This window comes from Martes martes (genome assembly GCF_963455335.1).
Source record: "Martes martes genome assembly, chromosome: 6".
Classification (NCBI taxonomy): domain Eukaryota; kingdom Metazoa; phylum Chordata; class Mammalia; order Carnivora; family Mustelidae; genus Martes; species Martes martes.
The window spans coordinates 2,657,831-2,684,866 of NC_137893.1; the positions used below are offsets into that span (position 1 = coordinate 2,657,831).

The 27,036-nt window shown below is 59.4% G+C and overlaps 1 protein-coding gene across 1 annotated transcript in view; it reads left to right on the plus strand.

Moving 5' to 3' along the window:
* RPS6KA2 (ribosomal protein S6 kinase A2) overlaps positions 1-27,036 on the plus strand; it is a 147,185-nt gene that overhangs the window by 105,504 nt on the left and 14,645 nt on the right. The window contains exons 11-14 of the mRNA XM_080807167.1: positions 7,829-7,893; positions 16,389-16,491; positions 18,638-18,768; positions 19,794-19,919. Of these exons, the coding sequence (XP_080663293.1) occupies positions 7,829-7,893; positions 16,389-16,491; positions 18,638-18,768; positions 19,794-19,919 (425 nt within the window). The remainder of the gene's footprint in view (positions 1-7,828; positions 7,894-16,388; positions 16,492-18,637; positions 18,769-19,793; positions 19,920-27,036) is intronic.

Below are 27,036 nucleotides of genomic sequence, written 5' to 3' on the forward strand. Positions count from 1 at the left end.
GTCCCATCACCCCGCACGCACCCCACACACGGCAGGGGCTGCCCGCCACCTGCTCCCCTCTTGTCTGGCTACACGTTTGTCCAAGTTCACTGAAAGCGAAGGTCCTGAAGCAGGGGTACAAATACTGTCCTGTGTCCCTGCTCCAACGATCTCCAAAACCCAGTCGCTGGCCAAGTCCTATGGGCTCTTTTCTGTAAGTCCCCTTCTCTACACAAAATGGTAGCACTTTTCACTTCCCTTTTAGAACCCCATAAACTAAGGACAGAACAGCTGAAAGCTGCTTCTTATTTAATCCCTCTTAAATGACTAAATCTCAACATATATTAAAATCAAGATTTACATGAATGTTAACTAAGTACTAACACATTTTCAAAATAATTCTTTGCCAAAGGTTCCCCTAGTTGCTTTTCAGTGGTGTTTCTCCTACAAATGAATTCTTGTGTAGACCGCCCACGAGTCACCCCAGCTGCTGAGTCGTCCTTGCGCACTCGCGGGTCCTCACTTCTTGTCGTCACGGGCGCTGGTGCGTGTGCCCAGCATAGTGACACGAGGTCAGTGACGCGGTGGCGCCTTCCGGGCGGAAGCAGGTGCCGCGCAGAGTGCGGGCTGCGTGGGGACCTGGAGAACAAGGACACAGGCTTCGGGTTCAGTCTGCGCAGTGGCAAACACTGGCTAGCGGGACGGAGGGTGCGGCCCCCCCACTCCCCGCCACCGTCGTTGTCGTCGAGACAGCAGATGGGGCGACATTTTAACACTTGGGCAAAACCCACCAACACTTTAAACTGCATACAATGCTTTACCCAGAAATTTTACTTCTAGAAGTCTATCGAGCATGTAAGTTACACATGTTAAAAAATACTTGTTGATGATCTTTCTGTTTAGCAAAGACCTGGAGATAAGGTGACTGTCCGTCAGTAAGGACACAATTGGGTAAATGGCACATTTGTACCAGACGTAGGGCACATTTACTGGGCACCCGGGTGGCTCAGTGGGAGTCGGCCTCTCCCTCTGCCCTCTGCCCCTCATTCATGCTCGCTCGCTCTCTGTCTCTCAAATAAATAAATAACTAAATGGGACCAGCTGTCCCCCGGTGTCTCCACCGTGACACGGGTGACATCTCAGTTGGGTAATTCTTTCTCGGGGAGGACCATCTTGGACTGTAGGATGTCAGGCCGCATCCCGCTCTCTCCCTAGCTGCCTCCCTCCCCCCGCCGTAGCAAAGCGAACTGTGTCTAGATGTGGCCCTGGGTCGGTGCCGCCACTGACCCCTGGAGACCCACTGCTCTGTGAACCGTGCCTGGAAGATGCCCGGGATGGAGCCTCCCGCATTGATGAGTTGCTGCAGAGTCTAAACGGATCCCAGAGTCGGTGTCTGCCCGGGGGTGTGGGGAGAGCTCTGTGGGCCCTGCCCCGACACCCGCCTCGCACAGTCCCCCAGGTGGCATCTGTTAAAATGACTGCTGTCAAATGACTGTGATCACAACCAGCCAGCGTGATGACTGCACACACCTTACGGGCTGCCCCAGACAGAGCCCCAGAGGCCAGGCCCTAGAGGCAGGGGCCGCTCACTCTGGCCAGAGGCCTTCTGCGGACAGCAGCTGTGGTCACTGGGCCGCCGAGCCACCAGGGGCTAGCGGGGATGGCAGGGAGCCCTGAGGTCAAGACTGGGGCACATGGCGGTCTCCACTGGGTTTTGCTCCACACTGACATTCAGAGGCTGATCGGGCGCGTGTGGGTTTGAGTCACGACCCGGAGGAACCTAGAGCGAAACCGAATTCCTCCACCTTCCTGTTCCCGTGCACCTCAGCGAAGCCCCACATGGGACCTAAAGACTCCAGCTAAGAATCATCCCGGGCCCTCCCGTCCTGGCTCCGACCGGGGCGAGGCCAGGGCCCCGATTCTGAACGACCCAGCTCCAGCAGGTGCCGCGCCACAGCCTTGGGAACTCCCCTTGCGTGGTCCCTGGCCGTGTGTGCCCCACAAACAGCAGCTCCGGAGGGCCGGAGGGGCCCGTGCTCTCTCCACATCGATGTGCCCCCTGCATCTGTCGTGGGGCTGCCGCCAGCAAGGCCCCCACCACGCAGAGCCACCCTGTCCTGCGGGTGAGGGTCACCGGGACAGCAGGAGAACTCGGCCCCAGGAACACAGACGGGGAATCGGGGGCCTGCGTCAGCCGCTCCGTCCAGGAATTGCTGTCTTGCTGCACTTTTATCAAATCCCGTGGAGCCTGGCCTGGGGGGCTCCCCAAGAGAGGGCAGACCCTCCCCTTCATCACTGTGCTTTCTGGGGAGGAGGTGGCCGCGCTTCGTAACTGTGAGAGGGAACCAAACAGCACATGTGTCCCTTGATTTCGTCTGTTCACCGTCACTCCCTCTAATTTGTCTCTAAAAGCCACACCAAGATCATAATTGTTTGCCAATTTCTGATCTGACTCTCTGGATCATGAATGAATTGATTACCTTTCATTACTGTCTCCGTCCGAGTAGGAGTAACTCCAAAATACTCCCTCCCTGTCCAGGGCCAGCCCGTGCTGCAGCTTGGCCGGTCCTGACCCGCAGATCGCCTGCTTCCGAGTCCGGGGTGCACACAAAGGTCATTGCGAGTCGTTTCCGCTCGTTTCCGGACTGCCCCCCACCGCAAGCCCACCCCGTCGGAGTCCCCGTGTTGTTCTGTCAGTCTTCCAGATGCTGGGTCGCAGCACCTGGGAGCACCTGTGTTTTGATTCTGTCACTCCTTCCCCAGTGCTCTTCTCCCAGCCAGCAGGCGCACAGCCTCTCAGCAGAGCCAGGGGCGGCTCTCCTGCTCCTCTGCCCCAGTGGTTCCTTAACCAGCCAACTGAACCGCTTACTCTGCTTCCCAGGCCTCGGTCCCCCGGGGAGGACGGTGGTGTGCATGGAGCACTGCACCAAGAAAATCATTCTCTCACTGAAATCCTCACAAGAGGCTTCCGGGTAGGGAAAGGGAGACACTCAGATTTGCTCATGAGGGAGGTATACCTGTAAGAATTACTTATCGCTGCAAAGCACAGAATACTTAAGTAACTTTATTTAAGCCAACAATTTAATTTTTCAAACCGCAGTCCATTTTTCTTGCAGTTGCAAGTCACATGGCAGTACAGGGTTAAAAGCATTGGCCGGGCAGCCAAACCATAGTTATCAAAAGCCCAGATCTGCTTATCTTTTTAGTTTACCATCCTTAGGGCACTGCCTTTTCATCCTCATGAGTGGTGCCTTGTGACCACAAAGTGGCTGGCACAGCTCCAGATGTCACGTTCGGTTGAAAGGAGGTAACCGATGAAGGCTGCTGCGTCTGCCTCTCTTATCAGGAAGGCAAAGCTTTCCTCAACCCCTGGGACTTCCCCATACTTCTTGCTGACTAGAAACTATTGAATGGCACTTCTAACTAAAAGTGGGGGAAAAGTATCAGGATTCAAGGAGTGGGAGATTGGAAATGGTTGTCTTACTAGCCGGCCTCCCTGGTCAGCTGCGGGGGTATTCAGTAAAGACGAGCGCGCTTGAGTGAGGTTTGGTGCCTGGCCTGCCTTCCCCAGCACCTCCAACCCAGTTTCTCTCTCCTCTCCACGGACCTTGCGGACCCGTTAGTAGGGAGGAGAGGGAGTGTGTAGTATGTAATCTAGAAATAATACACACCTGCGTGGGGCTCCCCAGGGCTTTCTAGGCTCTGGGTCTGGCGACACAGTGCAGCACCACCATGGTCCTCCTCACGGGGCTGCAGTGCGGCAGAAGAGAGAGACTGGCGTTCGCCAAGGAAGCAGCAGACGGAGAGAGAGAGGGAGAGGGCGGAGCCCATCGGACAGGAGAGAGGCTTGCTGGGACGTGGACGACGGCAAGTGTGGTCCAGGAGAGGGGACTCGTGAGGAGCGTCGGGAGGCAGCACCGGGCCGAGGGGCAGAGGACCGCACGCTGCCTGGCACTTACTTGCCGAGTGACCTCAAGCAGACGGATGCCCCTCTCTGGGCCGGCGTCCCTGTCTGCGAGCCGAGGGGACGGCAGTGCCTACTTCGTAGCACGGTCAGAAAGATGGGAAGACCTGGAACCGTGCCTGACGCGCAGGACACAAATCCACACGGATGCGGAGAGAATCGGTGCGCCCGGGTCTGGGGTGGGGGTCGCATCCGGACTGCTTGGCCACACTGCTTCCCTGGACGGCGTGGTCAAGACCAAGTTCTCGGGTCCACTCAGACCAGTCCTCGGAGCCACCGCCGAGCGAACGTGTTAAAGCCCGAGTGAATGAAATCTTAAAGGCGCCTGCTCCGAAACTGAAAAATAACGCGTGGGCGCCGAGTGAGCGGTGAGGAGGTAAGAGGCAGACCTCGTGTTCACGTCCCCGGTGGCGCGGCCCGGACGTGAGCGTGCGCGGTCGGGCGGAGCTCGGGGGTGCGAGGGCGGGATCGGGAAGCGAGCTTGTTCTGAACGTGCACCATGAATCTGACGTGAGCGGCGCCCGGCTGCCTCCGCTGGGGGGACGTGGGACTCTGGATCTCGGGGTCGTGAGTTCGAGCCCCACATTTCAGATAGAGGTGACACTGAAAAAAATTAAAATTAAAAATTGAAAAAAGAATTTGTAGTGGATGCCATGTGGCCCAGAAACCACAGAACAAACATTTTGGCGGCACCTCAGAGGGCCCGGGACTCAACGTCCCCAGCACTGTCTATGGAAATGAAGAAACAATGAAAATGTCTGGGGCAGATACCGAAGCCTTTTGAGAGTGATCTACTGAGAAGGTAGAAGCCAGGTGACGACTGACCCCCCCGCCCCCACACCAAGTGAAGGAGGTCGCCTTGGTAGGGCTGTGGAGCGGCGGGCAGACTGTCATCGGTGCCACAGGGCAAACCCCCAGTGCAGGCGAGGACATGGTCGCAGACGTGCGCGGATGGAAGCAAGTCCCGCTGGACACGAGGTGACGCCCTCCACCACCGTGCAGAAGTGTGAGACGTGGGTCCCCGTGAACCCTCTCGGGAATAGTCCCATCTGCAGAGGGACCGTGGGGACAGACGTACTCCTGCTCCGGAGAGTGTGAGTTTTTGAATCAGCCGCTCCGTTGAACTTTTTAACTCATCCTGACCTGACATGGACGGACTTCGTGAAGACTCGCCAAGCCTAATAAGAGACAAGGCTCATTCTTTGGTTCCGGACGCTACTGTCTGTAAGCACCTGCCCTTGTCCACTCTGTGCCACCCAGACGGGTCGCACCCCCACCACCCCGGCTTGGGACAGAAGGAGGGACTTCGGGAGACCGCGCGGCCCCAGCTGTGATGGAGGGATCGGCACAGGCCTCCCTGACTGTCCTCACCCAGAACTCTGCCCGCTGGTGCCCGTGTTCAGCTGACATAGAAAGGGGTCATCAGTACAAAACAACCCGCTTACCTCGTTTTAGGGGAGGATAAGTAACACTAGAGTCCAAGACGGTGCCCGTGTGTGCCCAGGAAGGATGACGTAGGCCTGAAAGAACTGTGTGCAGAAACGTTCCTTCTTTTTCACATTTTCTCCTTTTGGAACGCCTCTAATTTTTGAGTAATAACCAAAGTGTTCATTAATTCACTGTCAACTGTTTGCTGAGGCCTCAAAGCACCAACCTCGCTGCAGCAGAAGAAAGAAGCTGCAAATAAAAACGCGCGGGGTGGGTCGCCGAGAAACCAGCACGCGTCGCGGCGGGATCTGGAGTTGCACCCAAAGCTCTGTTTCCTTGGCGTCGCGCTGGGCTTAAATTGCCCCAGACCACGTATTTGCAAATGACGAATGAGGATGAGATGGACCGGGTGCGAAATGCGGTGTGGATTCTCCGGAGACGTGGAGCCCACGGGTGACGCGGCCGGTGCGTGCCCCCTTGGGCCCTGAGTGTGTGCTCGACCCGCCCACCTCTGACAGACCCACGGTGCTTCCAGAAGCACCAAAGAAGAGCTAAGATCGGGAACAGGGGGTGAGATGGGAACTTTAGTCCTCGGGACCAGGAGCGTCTTCCCGTCCAGGGCTCTGGCCTTCAGGAGGAGGCCTGCCCGCGGGACGGGCTGAAGAGGGGACCGCGGTGGGAGTCAGGCCGCCGACTCGTTCTCCACGGTTCCCGAGAGCGTCTGCTTGGGTACCTCTCTCGGGCTGCTGGCTGCAGGGCTCAGATCTCGGAACAAGGAGGCCAGACTGGGAAACCCAGAGAAGTCCTCAGGACGAAGTCCTTGCAGGGTAGAACCCGTTTTCCTCTCCTCGTGCCAACCCTTCTGATACCAGATGCATGGGTTCTCCACACCCACAAATTCTTCACTTCCCAGGAGACACCAGCTTGGGTGTCTGGCACTAAGCACCCAGGGTTGACCCAGACCCGGGCTCTGTCCCACCGCCCAGGGCATCCCCTGTGATTCTGACCAACCAGCTAGAAATTCGGAGTTTCCAAGACCCCTTCTTTGGTTCTGATAATCAGCTGGGGGCGGCTTCCCGGTCTCCCACACCTTCCGGCTCCTGGTCCCTCCCATCTCAGCCGGCAGCCACCAGCACCCACGTTCCTGGGATGCAGGCTGAACAGGGAGCCCGAGAGACCAGGCCTTCACCTACAGCGGGGCTGGGCCTGCAGAGCCTGGGGTGCAGAACCGGGAAGTCTGTGTCTCACAAACCACGGGACACGGAACCCCCGTCCCCAGACCTGAGACAAGAGCTGGCTGGAGATGGCCTGGCCCATGCGGCCCGTCTCTCTTCCCGCATCCCCGGGCCCCCGACCCCCTCCCTGGCTCACTGAGGCTCCGCTCCTGCCTTCCCATCCTGGAGAAAACCCAAAGCTCTTAGGGCCTGAGAGTTTGGGTTCTACTGGATTAACAGACTTCCTTTCAGAGCAGTGTTAAGTTTACAGAAAAATGGAGCAGGAAGTACAGCAAGTTCCCTCGTACCGCCCCCCCACCCCGGCGCCCAGCCCAGGCAGGTCCCCTAACCCAAGCTGATGTCAGCGCGCGTTGGTTTTAACGGATGACCCCCGTTGGCAGCGTCCGCGTCAGGCCTCACGCTGCCTGTGCAGCTCCCACGAACGTGTCACGATGTCGCCCCAGCAGGCAGAGCAGGTTCCCTGCCCCGAGCCCTCCGCACTCTGCAGGTTCAGACCTCGCCTGCTCCCCCATCCCAGGATTTAACGTAAGCAGCAAAGGAAAGAGAGAGGCCGGCACAGCGGGCCAACTCAGCAGAACTACTTACGCCCCGTCTCCGGGGGCCCCGGCGGCCGCGGGTGTGGACGCCAGTGTCTCTCTGGGTCCCGTCCTGCTGTCTGCCCCTTCCCTGCAAACCAGAGCCGCCCGATAAGGCGCTCCGCACCGCAGCCTGCCCTCCCACTCCTCCCGCACGTTCCCCCCTTCCGGAAGGCCAGCCTGAGCTAGCGTTCGTGGGCTTTGACGGGGCAGCTGGGCTGGGGCGGGCTGGGGTGGGGGCTGGACGGCTCGGTCCGTAGGTCATGTGACTCTTGATCTTCTTGGGGTTGTGCGTTCGAGCCCCGTGTCGGGGATGTGCCTACTTGGAGGGAGGGGTGGAGGGAGGGATGGATGCCCACATGCAGCCGCGCCGTGATGGCCTGCAGTTTCCCCCTCCAGGTTTCCAGGCACCCCCCACCCCGCGGCAGGAAGCCCCTACCCCTGTCCCTGGCGCTGCTTCAGGCCTGAGGGGCAGAACGTGGCTTCTGTGGGCTGTGAGGCTGGTGAGCAGGGCCCCTTCCCTCAGGAGGAAGGTCTCGGGAGGTGCTCTGGGCACCCCGGCCCCTCGGGCTGCTGTGCAGAAGCTCTCAGAGGTAATGAAACCAGGGTTTGTTCTGATGCTCATGTCTGCTTTGTCCTCGGGCCAGGCGCTGGCGTCGACGGAGTGGAGGAGATCAAGCGGCACGCTTTCTTTGTGACCATAGACTGGAACGTAAGTCGCACAGCGCCGTGCCCCGCTCACACGGGTGACGAGGAGGTGAGGTGTGGGGCGCGCCAGCTTGGTGCAGACCAGAGGGGCCCGTGGCCCTGTCCCCTGGCTGGGCTGCCCTCTCAGGAGCCTTCGGAACAGCCTGGAATTTTACAGTCACAGACCAGGGACCACCCTTGTTGCAGCACCGGGCCTGAGAGCCCTTTAACACTTGAGAGACAGTTTCCGATGACCCCGCAGCCGCTCCCACCACTCAGGACAGAGCAGGGATCACCGTCACTCAGCGACAGCGTGCAGGAGCCCCTCAGGTCGCTGGGCTGCTGGGTGCCGCTTCTCTGGTTTTCGGGGCCCCTGGGGGGGTTTCCAGGTTGTGGGGTCACTGGGTCTCTGGGCCCCTGGGGATCTCTAGGCCGCTGGACCACTGGGCTTCTGCTTCTCTGGGGCTCGGGGTCCCTGTGCAACTCCAGGCCACTGGATCCTGGTTCTCTGGGTGTCGGGCCACTGTGGGTCTCCAGGCTGTGGAGTCACTGGGCCGCTGGGCCGCTGGTTCTCTGGATCTCTGGCCCCTCTGGGTCTCCAGGCCTCTGGACCACTGGGCTGCTCATTCTCTGGGTCTTGGAGCCCCTGTGGGTCTCCAGGCCACTGGGATGCTGGTTTTCTGGGTCTCTGGGCCCCTGGGGGTGTCCAGGCTGCACAGGCCTCTTCCGTGCTGAGGGCCGGCATCTCGGGCTCTGGGCGGCCCTCCCGGTCTCTGGTTTGGGGCTCAGGCCTACGCAGCTGGTGCTCTCATAGAGTCGTGTAAGAAAACAAACATCCAGACTGTTAAAGACAAAGTCACTGGCCACACTTGGTAGCGACAAGGAGGACTTGTGTGGTGATGCGTTCAGGGACCACGGGTTCGGGCTCTGCCACGGCAGGGAGAGATGGGGCTCAGGTCTGAGCAGCCGGGGCGGTGGGATTTAGAGCGGGGTGGGGGTGTAGATCTGAGGGGCTCTGGCTGAAGCGACCTCGCAGGCCTTCTGCTGGTCACAGACCTGGGGCCCAGATGTCCCCGCGTAGGGGAGGGGGCCCATCACACATCCAACCTCTGCTTCCTTCTCTGGGCCGACGCCACGCTGCCGCTGGCCGCTGGCTGAGGGGTCCCGAGTCTCACTGCCACCAGCTGCTTGGAGCCGCCTCGGGACCCGTCAGCACGGGGAGCGGCCACTGCTGGGCCTTGTGTGCAGGGGCATCCATCCGCGGGTGGCGGTGTCTTCTGGTCCTTTCCTGAGGGGCACAGAGCAGGCATATCCGGAGCTCCGTGTCCCGAACTAATTAACCTGTGGAGATGCTAACAGGATACGCACATATACGACGTTCACGTCCTCTGCAGGACGGAGGCTGTGAGCTGTGTTAGACTCGCTGCCTGTCTTCGTCGTGTCCCCTCGGCGAGTTCCAGCGGCGGCGGCACCGTGACAGCCCGCCCCGGCCCCCGGGCTCACTGCCCCGAGGAGGTGCTGCCCCGAAGCCGGATGGAACCGCTGTTCCCAGAGCCTCTGACCTTACCCCTCTCTCCCCCTCCGAAAGTCATCCCGCCGGGGGGCACCAGCTTCCTTAAAATCCACTTCTGTGGTTCTGATTACGGAGCGTTTACAGGGCTGGGACCCTTTCCAACGCCGAGACCAGAGAGAGGCGCTCGAGAGGCGGGCACACCTGGGACCTCCCCGCCTGGCGCACGAGCCCACCCGAAGGGCCGGGTCGGCATCAGCTTGCGTCCAGGAAAGTGGGAAGTGGGAACAGAGCAATCACCGCAGCTGCCTGCCCGTGGGCTCCCTCCTGCCTCGGCTGCCTGGAGTGCGGGCTTCGGAGGAGCTCGGCCGTCCTCCGCTCGCGGAGCGGCGCCTGAGGACCTTTCCCAGTGAGTTCCGAGCTCCACCCGGCACAGAAGCTCTGTCCCATGGGTTGTGATGAGGTCTCGGGCCAGCCGGCTGCGTCCTAGAGACGTCCCCCGGCTCTGGGACAGCCGTCTTCCGAGGGGCCCCTGACAGACAGTGAGGGAGGGAGGGAGCGAGGGAGAGGTTCTCCGGACGGGACCCACCGCTCTCCCTCTCCCTCCGGGGCACCACAGCCCCTGCCGACACAGCAGACGAGGAAAAGGAGCACGGGATGGCTGGGGCCGGGGCCGGACCATGTGGGATCTGTGGGCTGCAGCCAGGAGGAGAGGGGAGGCCCGGCCACAGGGCCCGGCTCGGGAGGGGCTGCTTGCGGGCTCTGTGGACAGATGCTTCTCTCAGCCAAGAAGGGGTGCCCCCCCCGAAGACGGGGGCGTTTGGAGGGGGTGCCAAGACAGCTCTGTGGAATGCTTGGAATTTTGACAGCACCATGATGACCTTGAACACTACACAGGTTGGGCTAAGGCACGTCCCGGAAAGCCCAGGTCACCACGGGAGCTCAGAGCAGAAGCCCGGCGTCTTCCTGCGGTGTTAGGAGCCGCGCAGGCGGGAATGCCTCGGGGAGACCAGCCCCGGTGTGCACGGCTCATCTCATCTCCGCTTCTGGGACCAGGTCCCTGCCAGTGCGAACACGGTCACCAGACGTCTGCACCAAGAAGGAGGTGTGCTGTACTATTTCAAAGTAATCTGACTGGAATCAGACTTTCGTTGCTTTTAGCGTTTAATTTCATTTCATTCCTGAGAGAGGCCCTTCAGATTCATGGGGACCAACCATATTCACTGTCACTTCCACATCTGCCCACGGATGGTGAGGCAGGGACAGAGGGACGGAAGGATCTCATTCCTTCCCCAGCCCTGAACGCAAGCAGCCAGGAAATGGTTAAGGGAGAAGAGACCTGAGTCACCACTTTTGTGAAAATTCGCTTATTTCCTAAATAGTACTTGGCACTCGCCCATGTCCAGGTGAGCGAGCAGGGGGCCCACGCTGTGGCTGTGGAAAAACACAGCCATCCTCCAGGTCTCGACAGCGGACCGCTGCAGGCAGATGTGTTGTCCGGCCACAGAAGAGGTGTGTGCGGTGAGCGTGACCCATCGGAGAGCGGAGGCAGGAGCGGACAGGTGCGGCGAGACGCTCCCAGCAGAGCTCTCCTTGGGACCGCAGCCTTGTCTCTGCTGCTGCGGGCTTCCCGGGGAACAGATAAGTGCCCCCCGACCCCCGTCTCCACCCTCCTTACCCACCCGTGAGCTGCGAGCTGCCAGCTGCCGGCTGCCACGGCCAGCCTCGGGCCCCAGTCACTCACTCAGCGAGCGGCAGGCCCGTGCTCGAGAAAGCGGACGCGAACTACAAGGCATCGGCAGGTGTCCAGGGGCTAATGTTCCTAACTCCCCGTCCAGATGTGCCCACTCTGTTTCAGCAGCTTAGTTAAGAAAACCATAGCGCAGTAGCATTGGCAAAAAACTGTGACTACCGGAGGCTCCCTGTGCCCGGCCGAGGCTGGGGACGACCGCACGAAGCCCTCCCCGGACCCGTTTGGTTTCTGTCTGGGTGTGCGAACCCAGGGCCTGCCTCGGGATCCGCCCGGAGAGTGTAAGGATATTTATCTCACTGTCTGCTTCCCTCTGTGACCCGAAACTGCTGGGAGAAATTTTCAGGTGACCTGCCGGAAAGGAATGCGGGGATGGGGGTCACTGCCCGCGTCCGTCTGCTCTGCCACTGACTTGTCCGCAAAGCCAAGCAAACACGCATCCATGGAGGACGGGCTCTTCCTGAAAGCCGCTCGGTCTCCTGAACCAAATGAGAAATTACAGTTACGGCCCCGAGCCCTCGGCAGGGGTCACGGGGTGTCCCACACGCACGCCACGTTTACTCTGCCCATCGCTGCATGAGAGCTCATCGCTGCAGGCCACAGGATCCCCCACACACACCCGAGGAGGACCCGCCCAGCGCTGCGCCCCTCGCCGTAGGCTGACGCCTGCGGGCGGAGGCTAGACCTCACCGCACCCTTCAGGACCCATCGTCGTGACGACTTTTACCAAGGCTACGAGCTTGTGCTCGCTCGACTTGTTCTCTTTCCATTTCTGAACGCTTCCAAGCGTACCATCAGTGGTTACTCGGAGCTCTGGAAGGGATGCCGGGAAACCAAGGCACGGGGCAGTGAGAAGAGAGCCCGGGGTCCGTGCATGAGAGGGCAGCGTGTGCCAGAGCCCCCCGCCCGGCCGCTCACGTGTACCAGCAGCAGCAGAGGGAAGTCTTCCTGCCCACAAGCCTGCGCTAAGTGGATTTTAGGGGTTCGGTTCTCGGGAGCAGCTGGCCGCTGGCCAGGATCTCAGCGCCTGTGTCAGGGGGAGAGGGAGCTCCTCCCACTGCTCGGTGGAAAGATTTCCATCACTTTCATCCCACATTAAATACGCCAGCAGAGCTTCTCCTTTCTCGGAGCCCGACGGGACCCTCCGTTCGGTGGCTACCCGCTCCCCGGCTCTGCAGTGTGGTCAGTCCGGATGCCGTGGCTGAAGTGGCTTTCAGCGCGGGGAGCCCGTATAGACAGAGTCCAGCTGCGTGGGCCACCGACCCATCAGATCCCCCTGGGTGCACTGAGGCCATTTGAATTCTCCCTGTTACCCCTACGAGCCAGGCACCACTTCCCATTATTTCTGCGGGGCTGTTTCAGGAGTAATCTGTAGCCGTGCCCTTTCCTATCTAGAGAATGTTAATTTTGAGATGCCTGGAGCCAAAACTGCCTGCAGAAAGCAGATGTGAGGTCCGTGACCCCGAGCTAGAAGCAGCTTCCTACGGCATTACCCAGTCACCGTTCTCACCGCGCCCCTGGTTCTCCCCTCCGTCATCGGAAGGTCGTCCCGGTATAAATAGGCCTGGCGCACCTGCTTGGAGCCTCCCGGCGTATCCTGGCCTGATGTGTGATCCATTCCCCTGTGGCTATGACTCGAGTCATGCTCAGGTTCGGGGACAAGCGAGACGATTTAAAGCGGTGCCTGGTGAATTTGATCATGAGACCCCATTCTCTTTCCATCAGTGTGGGATGGATTGTTCTAGAGGCTCAGAGAGGGGAATCTGGGTCAGAATGACAATGCATCTCGTCAAGCTCTAAGCCTACGCAAAATGCTGCTGCTAGTTGTTCCCGATTTAACCCTCGTACCGTGGTTCACGCTGCAAAATGAGAAGCAAGGTGACCTTTTCCCTAAAACCTCAAACCCTCTCCTGGGTTTAGACTCGGGAAGAAAGCTTGTGTAATAATAACACATTCCAAAAGCTTACCCAGTAACAAGAAGAAACCGACCGGTCTTTAAGACTGCATAAGGGAGCCGTCCAGGGTGGAGGGCACCGGGGGCCTTAGGCAGCCCTTTGCTCCCTGTTGGGAACCAGGATGAAACCGCAGCCTCCTCGGGGACCAGGAGGGTGGGGTTCTGGGGCAGCCCTTGCACAGGCCATGCTCACAGGCAGATCGAGACCAGGGACCGGTGTTCTGGGGGCCAAGGGACCTACAAGGGAAGCCCTTGGTGGGCTCTCCCATGCGCTCCGTTCCATCAGTTAGGATCTTCTCAATGAAACACCAGCTTACAGAGGTGGTTCGAAAGCACGAGGAAAAGCAGGCGTGCACGTGCACAAGGCTGGTGAAGTCCGGGTCTCCCAGCGCCGTCATCGCGCCATACGATGGCCGGCATCCGTGACCGGTCTGGGGGAAATGCCCCGGGCTGGGTGCGCGGTGGGAAGGAGGGAACTGGGACTCTCCACCCCACCGACGGCATAAGCGTCCCGGGGCGGGGGAAGCCCGGAGGCAGCACCTCCGTGTTTGTTCCCCGAGTTATCACTAAATCCTTAAGTTGAAGGGTGCAGTCGTCTCCACCCAGACAAAGTGCATGGCACAACCCCTGCCGGGGGACAGACGCGGTTCTGAATTCCTTCTCTTTATGGTGAAGACTTGCAAAGTGGGAAGCGGTGTCTCCCCAGGAGGTTAACCTGGACCGCTGTGCTGCTCCCGGGGGGGAGGAAGAAGTCTGGGGCAAAGCGTGTGGCCCCGAGGGTCAGCGTGGTCAGACAAGGCCCCTGTGCTTTTTTGGGCCGCTTGGACTTTCAAAGGCTTGCTGTCCTCCTCCGTGGGAGGGAGGGCTGGAGGGACGGCAGGACAAGGAGCGGACTTGGGCAGGCTTCTGCAGGGAGGGACGGGACTCGGGAAGTCACCTTGACGTCCCCGCCCCGCTTCTCATCAAAGCTGGTGCGCAGTTATATTGGTGGTGGTCGGACGGGAAGCAGGGCTCCTGGGTGTCCCAAGCGCAGCAGAGGGGTGAGCGACGTCACGGCCTCTACCCGCTGGGCGCCTGCACACACACCCAGTCGTCAGCGCCGATGCCTCCAGGTGCCACCATGTTCCATCGTGGAGCATAACTGACTCAGCGGAAAAGCCTGAGGCTGGGGACAGGTCTTGGCCTCCTGCTCCCAGGGGTCCCTGTGTCGGTGGAGCTGGAGCCAGAAGAGGAGCTGAAATGCATGACCTTCAGCTCCAAGGGCAAACAAACGCCTCTCCTCTCGCGTGGATTAAGTAACAGCCAGCACTGTGTGCACGTAAATGAATGTGCATAGAGCCGGTGATGGGCTCCGGCTGAGATGTCCCTCCACTTCTCGCTCCCGCTCCCTCTGCTCCCCGCCCCCTCCCCACCCCACCCCCAATAGCAAGAGAACGCATGCCTGCCCTGGGAGAGGATGTGAGTTTTCCTAGAGCAGGACAGGTACTGATTTAACACCGGGGGCACCGCTGGTGTGAGCAGGAAGGGTCTGAGCCCCACAGGGCTGCGCCTGGGCCACCGGTCTTGGCAACGGCAGCGTTTCAATCAGAGCGCGCAGCTCGCCTGTCCTCATGCAATTTCCTCTGACAGGTGCATACATCAGGGGAGTTTATTCCCACCCCAGAGTGTGTCACTGGGGAAAGTAGCGTCTTTCTATTTCTGGAAAGAGCTTACAGAGTAAATCAATTCCTAATGAAATCTATTCACCCCGGGCAAGAAATGAGCAGATCATCGAGGGTGGACATTGTCCTCTGGCAGCTCCGGGGGCACGCCCGGATCTCCGTCCTGTGCACGCCTGCGGCTCGTTAAACCAGGGGGTAGCCCGGCGGTCACCGGCCGGACACAGCTTTTGTTCTAACCATCACTCCTGGCAGTTCCCACGGCCACCTCGGCTTCCTGAAGGGTGTGCTCCCAGCAGGGATCGGGGCCTCGTGACCTCCTGCCCGTGCTGGACCTTCCCTCACTGTGAGCGCTGCTGTAACGGGGAGGTCAGGCTACCCAGGTCCCCCCACTGCTGGCCCCCCCTCACTCCTGACCTCACACAGCTCAGCCAACCTGTCTTAGCCTGGGTTTCCTTGTCTGTAAAGACAGGCTGATAAAAGCTGCTTTTCTGTGTTATAGAGAGATTTAGCACAGATTGGACGGGGGCCACTGCGACTGTTTTCTGAGCCATCAGGGTCCCTGTCTTCAGGCCTGCTGAGCAGAAGCGCCAAGAAAGGGACTGGGGGTCCCCCTCTGATCAGGCAGAACTGGGAAAACTCATGCTAAACGTTTGCAGCCAGACCCCTTTCCTGGTGTCCGAGCCCTGCTGCCCATGCACCAACCCACCAGGCTCTCGGCCCGCGGGCCGGTGCCACAACTTCCACGCCCAGGGCACCCTGAGTGACCCAGCACGGGGACGTTCTGAAGTCCCCACTGCAGCTGTCCCCCCACCCCAGCCTCAGCCAGGGTGGCAGCCTAGGCCCCCACGCCTCTCCATCAACTCCCCGACTGGCCCCAGCTTTCCCCACCCGCCCACACCCCCTTCTTGCCCATCTGTGGCTTTATCCGCCTTGTGCCCAGGCTGCTTCCGCACTGTACTCTCCCTGAGGGCGCGTCTCCCCAGAACGATACATTGTTGCCTTGCCTAAGGCGACAGCATCACCGGGTTGGAAGGCGTTTTCAAGAAGACCGGCGTCAGAGGGAAGCGGTAAGGGGCGCGGAGTTTCTGTGCAGCAAAGGTCAGGCCATTCTGGAGAAGCGAGAGTCTCCGTTTGGAGACTTGGAAGCCCCAGCCGCGGGCTCTGGGCTGCGTGTGAGGAAGGACGTGGCTCGTTCTAGCTGGGGGCCGTCCCAGCATCCCCTAGGCGCTGGCCCCACGGTGGCCAGGGCAGGGCAGGGAAGAGGCTGCCAAGCAGCGGGGGCTCTTCCCTGCTGTTCTGGGGTTGGGGGTTGGGGGTGGTTAGACACTTCAGAAAATCATTCTGCCCCCAAAAAGGTTGGAAACTTCATATTGCCTTCAATGGAGGATACGTAGCAGGTGTCCAACCCCTCATGGTTCAGCCATGGCTTTGCTGGCATCAAGCTCTATCCGATACTTTCCAGGATATCAACACGTAACAGACGGCGTTCGAACCCACTCAGTGTGTCCTGGGGAGTCGGCCACAGGTGCATCCCTTGCGGCGTGTGCAAGGCCTGTCTCCCTCCCCTGCGGCCAGCTCCGATGTCCCACATCGTCCTCCCCAGGTGGTCCATGGTCCTCAGCGTCCTGTCTTGCTCTCCCCGCAGAAGCTGTACAGGAAGGAGATCAAGCCGCCCTTCAAACCAGCGGTGGGCAGGCCCGAGGACACCTTCCACTTTGACCCCGAGTTCACAGCACGGACGCCCACAGGTGTGTGCCGGCCGCGAGGGCGAGCCAGCCCAGAGTTCTGTCCCAGTGCGGTCCTCCTCCTCCTCCCCGGCCAGTTAGGGACGGCGACTTACCCCGAGGGTCTGGTGTTCCGGAACACTTCCATGGATGGTGCGGGTTGGCTCTGTTTGACTTTCTTGTTCTCTGGTCTCCACGTTCAAGCTTTAGGTGAGAGAACCAATTCTCGGTCCCCCACCCGGAGACATCGGGTTTGGAGTCCCCCAGGGCTCTTCGCCCCCCGCTCCTGCTGTCTCCTGTTCTGAGCTGCATTCCGGGGGCCGCTCCTCTCAGGCAGGCACAAGCGGGGACCCTCAGGGCGGTGCAAGCCCCTCCCGCGGTCAGAGGGCTTGCGGGGAGAGGAAGGCTGCCGGCCACGTCTGTGCAGGGTGAGCTGCAGATAGTCAGCAGACACTTACTTCGGTTCCTGGGGAGGGCTCTCTTCCCCGCTGGCACACGGCCTCCCGAGGCCCTATTCTGTGCTCGAGGAGGAAGAGCGCGGTCCCTGCTGTCTCGCCTGCTTCTTACAAGGATGCCAGGGCCATTGGATCAGGTCTCCTGACCTCATTTCACCTTCATGACTTGCCGAAAGACCTCATCTCCAAGGACAGTCACACCGAGGGGTTGGGCTTCAAACTACGAATTTTGGGGGAACACGGTCAGTCCATGCGCAGTGTATGTTACATAATGGTGTTATGTGAAGAAAATAAAAAGAGATCTCCTCTCTTTGGGGGTTTTTACTACTTCTGAACCTGAAATTTCCTATGATTTTTAGGGATATTCATGAAACAAATAGATGGTCAGATACAAAACTACGTGGAGAAACTTGGAAGAGAGACTCGGCTTTGTTCCCTTTGAGTTGGGCTGTGGGTGCTGGGAAATAAATTCCCACCGTGCTAGACTAGGGAAGCTTAATTAAAACCCAGAAGCTTCCGCTGAGTAGTTTTTAGAATCTGAAAACGATGCGCTGCTAGACAGCAGAACTGAGGCGCGGCGGGTGCCAGGCAGCTCCAGACCCGGGGCTCCGCGCCCCGGCTCGCCCCCCGCCCTCCGCCTTTTTCCTGCACAGAATTTCGGCTTTGAGGTCTGCCTTCTCCCGAAAAGCCCTGCACTACCGTGCGCTGCCCTGAGGGTCTCCACCAAAGCCCAGGGGATCCAGCAACCTTAAGCAGCCTTCAACCCCCAGGGCACTCTGGCGCCCTCCTTAGGACTTTAGATAAGAATCCCAGCTTATCCCAGAGAATTAGCCGCAGCCCAGCTGATGGCTGGGGCGGAGCCCAGCCCAAGAGGCTCATTTACAGTTGCTGGGGAGTGTGTGTGCTTTTGGGGGGACAGCAGGTGTATTAACTTGAACGGATGCATTTTCATTCGTGAATGGAGACTTTGCAGATCAGATACGCACTGCCTCTGAATGACATTGCCATGCCTACTGTATCCCCCTGCACAGACCGAGCGGTGGCGGTCAGGCTCAGGCCGATCGGCTGGGGCTCAGGTGCGTCTTCATGGCGTCGTCACCACCACTGCCCACATTCGGTGGGTGCCGGTGTCAGGCCTGAGTGACAAGTGGCATAAGTAGAATTTGACACGCCTGAGAATCGTGCAAGGGTGCTGATTTTCGGCGCAGTACTTAACAAGCAGACACATCAGCTGGAAAAGAGAAAATTTAAAACTCTGATGATTCCGTGGGTATTTCTGACGAGTTTGAGGGCTTTTTAAACTTTATCCGGGCGGCTCTCACCAGTGCGCGCTCCAGTGGGCAGCTGATTCATGCACGTCAAGGGGATGGAAGCCAGCTTTAGTGCTGGCTTAAGCTTATAAAGAAAAGGGCGGTAAGCCCAGCGCAAGGCGCGCCCACTCCACAGGCGGGGTCTCACCGGCGGGATGCGGGCACCCACCCTCTCACAGTCCGTGACCCCTCAGCACAGCCACACGCTGAGCTCGTGCGCTTAGAACGTTCTCCCTCTTATTAACGTTTTAAGTGCAAAGAACGATTTTTCTGTGTCCTTGGCACTTCAGGGACTGCCCAGCACAAAGGCGAACTGCGCGCTGTCATAAATTAAGCAAAAGTGGTTGGAGAATTCCAACCAGGGAGCCCCTCCTGGAGGCTGAGCGGTCTCGTTGTCGCCTGCAGACTCCCCCGGCGTGCCCCCCAGCGCCAACGCACACCATCTCTTCAGAGGATTCAGTTTCGTGGCCTCAAGTCTGGTCCAGGAGCCCTCGCAGCAGGATCTGCACAAAGCCGCGGTTCACCCCATCGTGCAGGTAATCCCCGTACCGCCGGCCGCACGCACCTCTGCCAGGTGTGGGCGGCGAGGCTGCAGCCCTGTGTCCCACGTGGACTGAGAGCCCGGCTGGGTCCCGGGGTGCTGGTGCCAGGGGCAAGGGGACCAGCTCTGTTCCCAGCCTCCCGGGTGTCCCTGAGTCTCCTGGTGAGCAGAGCCGTGCCTCCGACCCTCACTCCACCTCCACCTTCATGAAGGGGAAAGAGAGCTGGTCAGAATGTCCCTGGGGAGTGTCCGTGGCTGGGGCCTCCACAGGGGTCAGACGGCGGCGTCCTCACCGTGTGGATCGAGTCAGCGCCCCAAGAGACTGGTTGGCTTTGTGGGGGCCGCTTCCTGTTGTGAAATGTCCTGTTGGGGAGATCGATTCAGGTGACATTTTTAGAAGGAGTTTCCCACCTAAAAGTGTAACCAGATGCAGAGAATTCTAAGAAGGGATTGTGATTGTATTTTATTTAAGGACAAAGTCAGGGAAAATGAGGTGGCGTTAGATTTCCATGTATCTTTCTCCAGGCCTTTAGGGAACCCACAGTGTGTCTCACAGGACACTTGACGTGATGGCGTACGCCATGCACCATCCTGAACGGTGGCTAAGGGGCGGTTTTCTGTCTGTGCTCTCAGTGCGTGGGGTGGAGGCTCGCACACATGGCAGACGGGGGCTGCGATGGGACATCACAGGGTGTGAGTCCCCTTAGATGTGGACGCCAGATACTGCTCGACCTCAAGCATCACAGCCACACACCCATTATCGGCAGCCTTCTGTGCTCCCACCTCCGGAGTCTCAGACTCTGTGTCATACGGTCTGAAAATTAAGCTCATGCCCGGAACGTTAGGCTTTAGATCTGGAGTCCTCGCTGACCAGCCGCGTGACCTTCACAATCCCGTTATCTCCCGGGCTCGTTCCGTGAGCCCCAGGGCGCCATCCGGGCCCTCCCTTGCCGCCCATGCCCGGGGTGCCTCTGCCGAGTGAGCTCTGACAGAAGCCCCGTCCTGGCTCTGTCTCCACAGCAGTTACACGGGAACAACATCCACTTCACCGATGGCTACGAGATCAAGGAGGACATCGGGGTGGGCTCCTACTCCGTGTGCAAGCGATGTGTGCATAAAGCTACGGAGGCAGAGTACGCCGTGAAGGTAAGAGCACACACGCGTGTGAGCCGGCCAGCTTCCTCTCTTCACGCTGTCCCACAAGCTCGAATAAGACGGACTGCTGTTTGCTGTGACACGGGGTCACCCATTCAAAACTTATTTTGCAGATCATGACTATTTTCAGTTTTATCCAACATTTAAGTACTGACCACCTTTCGTAGCTTTATGTACAGTATCCCTGGAATGAAAGATTTGGGTGCTCCGTATTTTGGAAAAGACAACTGGGGGACAGGAGCCGTGTTGTTTGAGGGGGTCGGGGGTGGTGGAGGGGAGCTACAGTCACCAAAAATTAAATCAAAGAAATGTCTAAAGGCATAAACCGGTAATGTCTATGCAGACTTAAACAGAGAGCTGGTGGTCGATAGTAATAATTATTCAGAATCATCTAGAACCCAGTCGCTACATAATACCTTTAGCTTCTGTAATTACTGCTCGATTTGATATCTGATATGGAAATCCCAAACACCAGGTTCTTAAGTTTTCTGATTGGTGATGTGCACTAGAGCGAAAGCTTCTAGCCAGAAGCATAACCTCATTTATGTAGAAAGTGTAAATTGTGCATTCTCTGCACAAGACGGCCAGCGATGCTCGGGACTCTGCAGAAGATGGGTCCGGCCTGGGGCACCAGCAGGGCCGGACCCAGACGCGTCTACGCCACACGGCACCGGCGTGCCCTTCGCCGGACCCTGGGGCACATACGGAGCGTGTCCAGCAGCGTCAGGGTAAAAGGAGCCCTTCCTTCCACTGCGGTGTTCCTAAGCTCAGAAGACGTTGTTCAAAATGACGCCTGCGGGGGGAGGACCCCGTTCCTTCGCGGGTCACCCCTGCCCCTTGCTTCTTGCACTGAGAAAATGTTCGACTCTGCCAAAAGGAGAAAGAGAAAAGACACCAGCCCCCCAAAACTAGGCCCTTTGGTCTAGTTTGAGTTGGAAATTGCTGGCTTGTGGACAGATGTACCCTGAAGTCCTCCAGCAAGAAAGAATGAAATACGGGGTTGCAAAGACAGCCGAGCACCCAGAGTCTGTCTGTGCAACCCCATATTTCAGCAGGAGCGACAGGGGACCCCGGGAACCCAGGGGGCGTTGCCAGCAGGGACCTCTGCAGAACAGGCGTGCAGGGCTCCGTGCGTTTCTGAGACCCGAGCTGATGAGGAGTTTCATGTCTCCTCGTCCCTGGGAGCGTTCCGAGGCGTGCGTGCGTGGACGCCCCGGGTGCCCGTGGAGACGCTGCACCGGAGGCGGGTGTGCACCTGTGGTTGGCCCCAGGTGGGGACTTGCATCCGTGCCCCCAAGTGTAGGGCACACATGTCGCACGCTCGTGTGTGGCCGTCGGGGAATGTCTTCTGCCTCGGTCGTTTCTCGCCGAATGCCTAATCCGTGTCGGGAGACCCGCTGCAGTCCCGGAGACAACAGTGGCTTCCAGGGAGCGCGAAGAGACGGTGCATTGTCCGGGTGGCTCCGTCACCACGCTGCCTTCCAGAAAACAGCCGGCCTCTGTGAGGCCGCTCAGCTGCGTTTTGTGCCTCTGAAAATAAATCTCCCATTGACAGAGGCAGTGGCGTGTTTCCCCGTACTGTCCCCACGGCCGGCGCCCTCGTAAACACACCGTCGGAACTCAGCTTTGTTCCGTGGCTTCACCTCGGTCCCCGCGACTCGCTGAGGCCACGCTGCGCGGGGAACTTGGGGCATCTCAGCCCAGGGCCCAGAAGCCAGGCGCGGGGCCGCGGCCCGGAAAGCCGGGTCGTCCTGTCCCTTCTTCCGAGCCCTGATGCTCCCTGGACAGTGAGTGGGCGGCGGACTTGCAGGATTTCCCCAGCCTCCCCGAGACCGCGCCGGGGCGTGATGTGTTGCCTGGAAGGTGCTTAAGCTCTGCACGCACAGGGAGGAGCGGCGGCCCTGCACCGCGCAGCCCCCGCGACCCAGAGGTGGGTCGCACGCCCGTGCCAGCCGCTTGCTGGGACGGCGGCAGTCGGGTCCTGGGTCCCGGGACCCGACTTGCTTCAAAGGAGAAGGAGCTGGTGGGGGTTCAAGGCAAAGAGCTCCGTATTCAGGATGGACCCACGCGTTACCAAAATGATGTAACATCCTACAGCTCGCTCCTCTGTCTCGTTTCCAGCATTTTCCAGGTAGAACATAATGGAAATATTCTTTGGCCTTTTTCTGGGTCAGCTGACTGGTGGGAGAGAAACAGTATCCCCACTTGGGGATGGACGAACTTGTAAAACGAAGAACGGCTTTTAGCAGCCCAGCACGGAGAGCGTGGCCTTTAGTGACTTGGCGTGCGAGCTGGACCTCCAGTCAACAGACGTCCCATTGAGCCGCGGCTGCTGAGCTCAGCCCCCGCACCCTGGCTCGCACACGAGCCCCCAGCAGACCCGCCCGTGCAAATTCTCGCATGCGCGGGAAAGGTTGAGAACCAGTCCTGTCAGAGCCAGCTGGGGCCTCCCCCAGCCTGCATGGGTGACTCAGAAACGGCCCCACTGAGTAAGGAGCAGAAAAATGTTTGCAGCAACTTTGATGGACAGCAGGACTGTGGCCAGAGGGCAGGGGCTTCCGCCCGTGGCGTTCATACTGAGGGGGGAGGGGGGCTGGTGCTGCCTCCCTGGGGGCACTGGCAATGTCTGAGACGCCCTGGTTTATCATGCACGGAGGCCAGGAACACAGCACAGCGTCCCGCACGGGATGGCCCCTCCCGCGGTCCTGGACCCGGAATCACTGAGCCCGTAATGTCAGCAGTGCTGAGGCTGAGAACCTCAGCCTAAAGCATCCTTTGGGGCCTGGGGGGCAGCTGTCTCCTGCAGATGAACTCCAGCGGACTGGTGTCTGGGAGATGAGGGTGGTGGACGCCTTCTCTGTTTTGCTTCCGCGTGCTCTTAGTCTCAGGGAGCCCGGTGGGGCAGGCCCTCTGGCGGGCGGAGCAGGTACTGCCAGGGAACCGCGTTCCCCGAGGAGGGCGGGGTCCACCAGGCAGGCCGTCGGGAGCGCAGATCGGAGGCATTAGCTCTCACATCTTGGAAACACCACTGTGTTTTGCTTTAAGCTTATTTCTCTGTCTTACAGGCGCCTAATTTTGCCACTATAATTACTCTGTCATCACATTAATGACCTTGAAGGCCATATTTGAACCTCTCCACCCAGTGTGTCCGCAGTCGACGAGAGTGACGGGTTTGCAGTCACCCTCCGCTGTAGCTTTCTGTGCGGCGCTTCAAGTGCGTGGGGCGGGCCCGGCCAGCTCGTGCCAGCCTTTGGCACCACACGTGCACACAGTAGGGACTCAGTCAGTGCTGGTGCAGAGTCTGAATCCCTAGGCTTGGTCCTTCCCTCCCACCCAGGCAAACAAGGCTGGATCGACCAGGATCTTGCACCGGGAGAGCCCGGCCTCGGGCGGTGAGGCAGGGGCCCCTTGTCCTCCTCGCGGGCCCACTGCGGGCTGACTCGGCGTAGGCTGTCCCACCAGTGCGCCCGCCTAGTGCTGAGACACCGGATGGAAAATCCTCTTCCCTCTGTCAGCACGTGACAGCTGAACAGATGGGCTCTACTTTCTTCGCACGGGGAGCCGCCTTCGAGGGACAAAACCGCTTGCACTCCAGTGCACGGCTCCGTTCAGCTTTGCATTCACAGCCGGCCCCGGGAGGGGGGAGGGGAGATGCGGGTGTGCAGGGCCTCAAATACCGTGTCGCAGAACCGCACTGACGGCCAGGCCTGAGGGCACCTTCCGGTTAAAATAAGGGCAACGGGGAACCAGTTACGACGTGCAGAAGGGACTAGGACTGAGCAGCACGTGAAGGGGAGAGGTTTCGTTGAATAGGAAAAACCATTAGTATCCTCTCCACCGAAGGTGCTGTACTCACTGTACGTGAACTGCTTGAGCGGGTTGTTGGTTTCTGTTCTGTTTTGGAGTCTTTGTGGCTCGACGTGACCAGGCGCGTGTTGTAGACAGCCCAGAAGCCAACCCGGACCAAAGGAAGGGCTCCTGGCGTCGTGTGGAAGGAAAGGTGCCGTGGAACCTATCAGAGCTCGTTTTCTGTGGAAAGGCTGCCTCGTGTCCGTAAATGCCTCAGCCTCTCAGAAGCCTGTGCAGATGCCTCGAGAGAGAGTTCCGGGCGGCGTCTGTGGATTTTGACGTGGGTGTGTCCTGGTCCCAGGGCATGGATCTCATGTGCACACCCAAGGCAGGGGCCCTTGTCCTCCTCGCGGACATCTCAATCCTCAGTTTTGAAACACAAACATCCGTGAATTTCTAAGGAGCAAACAATCCAACAGCTGAAGTTCACGGGCCCAGGAGCCGCAGGCATGAGACAGAAGTCGGACTTACCACGCGTTCTCTCACCCCGTTATGACGACGGTGATGACGGCAAACGGCGCTCACTGTCTGCCACCAGACTTGACGTGCTCTGCCTGTTAGGTCCGTGGATGGTCATGCCGCCGTGGGGGAACGACGTTCACCATCGCCGTGAGGGCACGGAGACTGACACGTCAACAACACAAGGACACTCAGCCCCTAAGTGGGAAAGTCACCGACGTCCGAGCGTGCACACCCGTGACCTCCCTGGGGTGGGGACCTCGCTTCCAAGGGCTGGAGCCCAAAAGCTCCACTCCGGCTCCCCCCCCCACCCCTGCCTTCTGCGACCTCCAGATCGGGAAAGCCTGAGAGAGCCCTGCAGAGTGGGTGGGGCTGGGCAGCAGGCAGTTCACAGCCCAACCGCGGGGTCTCCCGGGAAAATGCGTGGTCTGGGTGACCATTTGGTTCCAGTGAAGGTGTAACTGGAAAAAGCAGAGGTGCCCGTGACTCTGGGTGCGGGCTCCTTTTTTCTTGCATGTTCCCTGCTACTCTGCCCCCAGCTCTCAGCCCCCTGCCTTTGGGAGGAGGTCGACTCTACCCGGCGATCTGGCCTTCTCTTCAGGAGCGTACTTTGCTCTGTTATTAGAAGCACTGGGGTTTTAGAGCACTGGGAGCACCCAGGGAGCACCCAGGGGTAGTGTGTTTTAGCCAAAGAAGCAGTTGAAAGTGAAGCAAAATGCTTACAATTGTGCGAGTCTGTGTCCCCCGTCCTTGATTCCAGGGAGGAGGGGGCACCCACGCACGTCCGCCGGGGGCTGGGCAGGCTGTCCTGACACGGAGCCCGTTTTGTGTTCACAACAGGCGGTTACGAGAGCCTCCGCACTCCTGTGCTCATGCTCTGAAGTGTACGTCAGTTGCCATCCAGAAACGCAGCAGGGTGGAGACAAATGTTTAACATGAATAGAGTTTATTTTTAGAAGGAAAACTGATGGGCATGGAAATGTTAATTTTTTCCAGCAGGAAAACTCAGAGTCTCTCGCTGTGCCATTTGTTTAAATTAATTGTATGGGAGAAGTCGTCAGTGAAATCCTATGAACGGCCGCCTGCCCGACACCCTTGTGCTCTCCTGGCATTGGTCCTGGGAGAAGCTCGTGGAAATACCCGGCCTCCGGGGCACGCAGCAAGCCGGGGAGCCCCTCCTCTGGATGGCCACAAGGCCCACTTCCCCATGGGTCTCAGTGTTCCAGGAGGGGAGCACCCGGGGGGAGCCTGGGAAGAGGAAGCTGGAGGGGTGCAGAGATGGAAGAGGAAGAGGAAAAGCTGAGGACGGGAAGGCCTCGTTTCCTGGCGCCTCTTCCCACCTCTCCCTGTCTCCGGCAGCCAGGAGTACGAATGGACATGAGGGGCGCCTGGCGGGCTCAGCTGGGAGAGCATACAGTCTTGCTCTCAGGCTGGTGAGTTCAAGCCCCACGCTGGGCGTAGAGCTTACCTTAGTAAGTCATGGATCGACCGATTAAAAGGAAGAAAAGAGAAATGCTCCTGATACGTCCGTCCCCATATGCCTCACCAGCAGAGAGAGCCCTCGTCCACCATCCGTTGCGTCCTGCGGGTGCTGACTTAGCCCCATAGACATACAGCTTGCTGGAGAGCAACACGGCAGGAGGCTCGTTGATGGGCCGTGGTGGCGGGCTGACCCCGGGCAGCATCCTGCCTGCTGTCGGTGGCCACTGCGGGACAAGAACGACGGGGACGTTCCTCCCGACCCTTTGGGGTTCCGCCGGCTATCTGAGCACCAGCACGGAGGAGAGACTGGGCCCTGCTCATCACCACGCCACCCGGGAATTCCTTCCTGCCCTTGTACCCCAGTACTGTTCTCAGAATAAAGACCTTGATCCCCCGGCGCCTTCCGGAACTAGAAGCAAGTCTAACCACAGCAATCCTGGGAAACTGACCCCACAGAGAAGAAACCCATTCCTTGCCGTGTCTAAACGAGCTCTCAGAGCCTCTCTCTGGGCCCTGCCGTCCCCCCTGCAGAGACAGCAGCCTGGGCTCAGGGACCAGTAACCCTGCCTCACGGCTCGGCATCTCCGTGAAGACTCTTCTTCCTTATCTGAAAAAAATAATAATGACAATTCCAGAAAAAGATGGCTGGGTTAGAGCAGCCGGCACTTGCTGACAGCCGTCGGGGTCAAAAGCCCGGCTGTGAGCAGGACGCGCTGCTGTCCAGACCCCGAGTCGGCCCTGCCCGGATCGGCAGGCTGGTGGGGAGCCCGCGGGACGGGCGCCGTGGGGACGGTGCCTCCTCGGGCCTAGCGGAGGACGGGTGTCCCCTCCCCCACGCATACCCACCCGCGCTCCTCCCTGAGCCCAGCGGCCGCGTTGCCGTGCCCGGTCTTGTCCTCGGGCTTCAGGTCAGCTCTGCCACAGGGAGACCCCTCAGGAGGAAGGAGGAGCCCCCGGGCCCGTGGGGGGCCCTGTCTGTGCAGTTCCCCCATCCGGTCTTCTAACTGCCGCCCAGGCCGCTGACAGGAGAGAGAAAGCCTCCTGCTTCCAACTCCATTGTGAAGGTGACAAAACAGATTTAGGCTGAGAATACACTGTTTTTATCCTGAAGTTTTATCCAAAAAAATGAATCTACCACTAATTTTTTAAAAATCCACTAACGTGGGGTGCCTGCGTGGCTCAGTCAGTTGGGCATCTGCCATCGGCTCAGGTCATGGTCTCAGGGTCCTGGGATCGAGCCCCACATCGGGCTCTCTGCTCAGCCGGGAGCCTGCTTCCCACCCCCCAGCCTCTGCCTGCCTCTCTGCCGACTTGTGAT